A 3,488-nucleotide genomic window follows, 5' to 3' on the forward strand; every position below is an offset into this window, starting at 1 on the left:
ACCGGGCAAGAATAATGGAGGCCAGCAGGAAGCTTGTTTGCAGACAAAGGCAAGTCCTTTTCTTCTTTCTCTTCTTACACTTAGCTCTGGCGGGCTTTGAATCTAGGCGTTATTCTGTCGTGGAGGAAGCTGAGGGGAGCTCTTTTGTAACCAATTTAGCAAAAGACCTGGGTCTGGGGCAGGGGGAACTCTCCAGGCGGGGAGCAAGGGTCATTTCCAAAGGGAACAAACTGTATTTGCAGCTGGATCAGGAGTCTGGGGATTTACTGCTAAATAAGAAACTGGACCGCGAGGAACTGTGTGGTCAGACAGAGCCATGTGTGCTGCGTTTCCAGGTTTTACTAGAGAATCCCTTAGAGTTTTTTCAAGCTGAGCTACAGGTAATAGACATAAATGACCATACTCCAGTGTTCATGGATGGAGATATGTTGTTAAAAATATCAGAGAACAGTCTTCCTGGCACTACATTTCCTCTAAAGAATGCTCAGGACATGGATGTAGGCCAAAATAATATTGAAAATTATATAATCAGTCCCAACTCCTATTTTCGGGTCCTCACTCGCAAACGCAGCGATGGCAGAAAATATCCGGAACTTGTGCTGGACAAAGTACTGGATCGCGAGGAGGAAGCTGAGTTCAGGTTAACCCTCACTGCTCAGGATGGTGGTTCTCCACCACGGTCTGGCACCGCTCACGTCTACATAGAAGTCGTGGACATCAATGATAACGCCCCTGAATTTGAACAGCCTTTCTACAGAGTAAAGATCCCTGAGGACAGTCCCAAAGGCTTCCTTGTTGTCAAAGTCTCTGCTACCGATGTAGACACAGGAGTCAATGGAGAGATTTCCTATTCACTTTCCCAGGCTTCAGAAGACATTAGCAAAACCTTTGCGATCAATGCCATGACTGGAGAAATTCGACTGAAAAAACAACTTGATTTCGAAACAACTCAGTCATATGAGGTCAATATCGAGGCCATCGATACTGGAAGCCTTTCTGGAAAATGCACCGTTCTGATTCAAGTCGTGGATGTGAACGACAATGCCCCAGAAGTCACCCTGTCTGCACTTACTGGACAGATCCCTGAGAACTCGCCTGAGATTGTGGTTGCAGTTTTCAGTGTTTCAGATCTTGACTCTGAAGAGAATGGGAAAGTAAGTTGCTCCATTCAGTACGATCTACCGTTTTTGCTGAAATCTTCCATGGAAAATTTTTACACTCTAGTAACAGAACGACCGCTAGACAGAGAGACCAGAGCCGAATACAACATCGTCATCGCTGTCACGGACTTGGGGACACCCAGGCTGAAAACCGAGCACAACATAACCGTGCTGGTGTCCGACGTCAACGATAACGCCCCCACCTTCACCCAGACCTCCTACACCCTCTGGGTCCGCGAGAACAACAGCCCCGCCCTGCACATCGGCAGCGTCAGCGCCACAGACACAGACGCGGGCGCCAATGCCCAGGTCACCTACTCGCTGCTGCCGCCGCCCGACCCGCTCGTGCCCCTCGCCTCCCTCGTGTCCATCAACCCCGACAATGGCCACCTCTTCGCCCTCACGTCCCTGGACTACGAGGCCCTGCGGGCCTTCGAGTTCCGCGTGGGCGCCACCGACCGCGGCTCGCCCGCGCTCAGCAGCCAGGCGCTGGTGCGCGTGCTCGTGGCGGACGCCAACGACAACGCGCCCTTCGTGCTCTACCCGCTGCAGAACGCCTCGGCGCCCTGCACCGAGCTGGTGCCCAGGGCGGCCGAGCCGGGCTACCTGGTGACCAAGGTGGTGGCGGTGGACGGCGACGCGGGCCAGAACGCCTGGCTGTCGTACCAGCTGCTCAAGGCCACGGAGCCCGGGCTGTTCGGCGTGTGGGCGCACAACGGCGAGGTGCGCACGGCGCGGCTGCTGAGCGAGCGCGACGCGCCCAAGCAGCGGCTGGTGGTGCTGGTCAAGGACAACGGCGAGCCGCCGCTGTCGGCCAGCGTCACGCTGCACGTGCTGCTGGTGGACGGCTTCTCGCAGCCCTACCTGCCGGCCCCGGAAGCGGAAGCGGCGGCCGCGGCGCCGGCCGACCCGCTCACCGTCTACCTGGTGGTGGCCTTGGCGTCGGTGTCGTCGCTCTTCCTCTTCTCGGTGCTGGTGTTCGTGGCGGTGCGGCTGTGCAGGAGGGGCGGGGCGGCCTCGGCGGGTCGCTGCCCGGTGGTCGAGGGCCACTTCCCTGGCCACCTGGTGGACGTCCGGGGCACGGGGACCCTGTCCCAGAGCTACCAGTACGAGGTGTGCCTGATGGGAGGTACCGGGACCGGCGAGTTCAAATTCCTAAAGCCAGTTGTACCCAAGTTTCAGAGCCATTTCCCGGGGCCAGAAATAAATCCCCCATTTTAGGGAAGACTTTAGTTTCAGTATTCAGTGATAATAGTTGTTTTTAATATAACAAATATTTTAAATTGATGACGGTTAAAGGTTTTTCTGGCAACTTACCATGAACCTTTAAAACACTAAACTTACTTGCAAAATTTGTTTTTAAAAATGGTATCTTTTTCTCATTACTATAACAAGATTAATGGTCCTAAATGTTGCCTGAAAACAATGATGAAGTCAATAGCTGTACAAACCCTTGTTCTGGCATAGCTTAGATCTATATGAGGAAAAAACAATGGGAAATTATTATCAGTTGTATTCGCTTAACTTTTTCTGCATAGTTTAACAAGTAAGTATGTAAGAGCACTACCATACTAACACACTGAGCCATGACTAATATGAAAGGAGAGAGAACTGTACAGTGAGAATCGGGTTCTTGCTTTATTCTGCTGTCATAGCACTTTGATCATATTTTCTCTTAAAATGTTATACTAATTGTGTTTCATTAATATACCAATGTTAGTTTTAATATAATTGTTTTAATTGCTTTTCATTTAGTTTCATTGGTGTTAAAAAGGGAGAAAAAGCTACAGTTTATTTAGTGAGATGAAAGGGCATAGTAGGAAACTGGCTTTTCCCACTTGAGAAACACTGATCATCTATGACAGAGTATGCAGTAGCCACTTAAACTCCATTCATATTTTCTTCTTTAGTAACAGATCCCCAAATTTCATTTAGAACATTAGTGTACTTAGTTAAAAGAAAACATTTTCCCAATCTTCTTGGCAGCTATAATAAAACATTTGACTAGGTTACTGTCAAAGAAATGTATATGAGAATGTTCTAAGAGAGTTTCAGAAAGGCCTTCAAAAGCAAGGTGATTCATCTAGGAAGTGGCTGGGGAGGTCCCTTTTGTCTTTCTCTAACTGCCTTTGCTGCTTGGAATATGTGAGTAACATTTGGAATATAATGTCATATTGAGCCATAAAGCAAAACTAAAGATGGAAATAATGGTTCAAGACCATCAAACTCTAAAGATATGAGGATCCCTGATAATTGGAGTCATCATGTCATCCCTGAATTGCCTACTTCTCTACTTTTTTTACTTGGGAAATAAAGGGATTTCTATCT

At 49.0% G+C, this 3,488-nt stretch overlaps 1 protein-coding gene across 1 annotated transcript; it reads left to right on the plus strand.

Moving 5' to 3' along the window:
- LOC129633904 (protocadherin beta-8-like) lies at positions 1 to 2,382 on the plus strand. Its single transcript, XM_055555883.1, has one exon. The coding sequence runs from the start codon at positions 15 to 17 to the stop codon at positions 2,379 to 2,381; it is 2,367 nt and encodes a 788-aa protein (XP_055411858.1). The 5' UTR covers positions 1 to 14; the 3' UTR covers position 2,382.
- Positions 2,383 to 3,488: the final 1,106 nt, after the last annotated feature.

This window comes from Bubalus kerabau, chromosome 1 (assembly GCF_029407905.1).
Source record: "Bubalus kerabau isolate K-KA32 ecotype Philippines breed swamp buffalo chromosome 1, PCC_UOA_SB_1v2, whole genome shotgun sequence".
NCBI lineage: Eukaryota > Metazoa > Chordata > Mammalia > Artiodactyla > Bovidae > Bubalus > Bubalus kerabau.

Coding starts and splice junctions, on each gene's coding strand:
- LOC129633904 (XM_055555883.1), top strand. CDS start 15: ATGGAGGCCAGCAGGAAGCTTGTTTGCAGACAAAGGCAAGTCCTTTTC.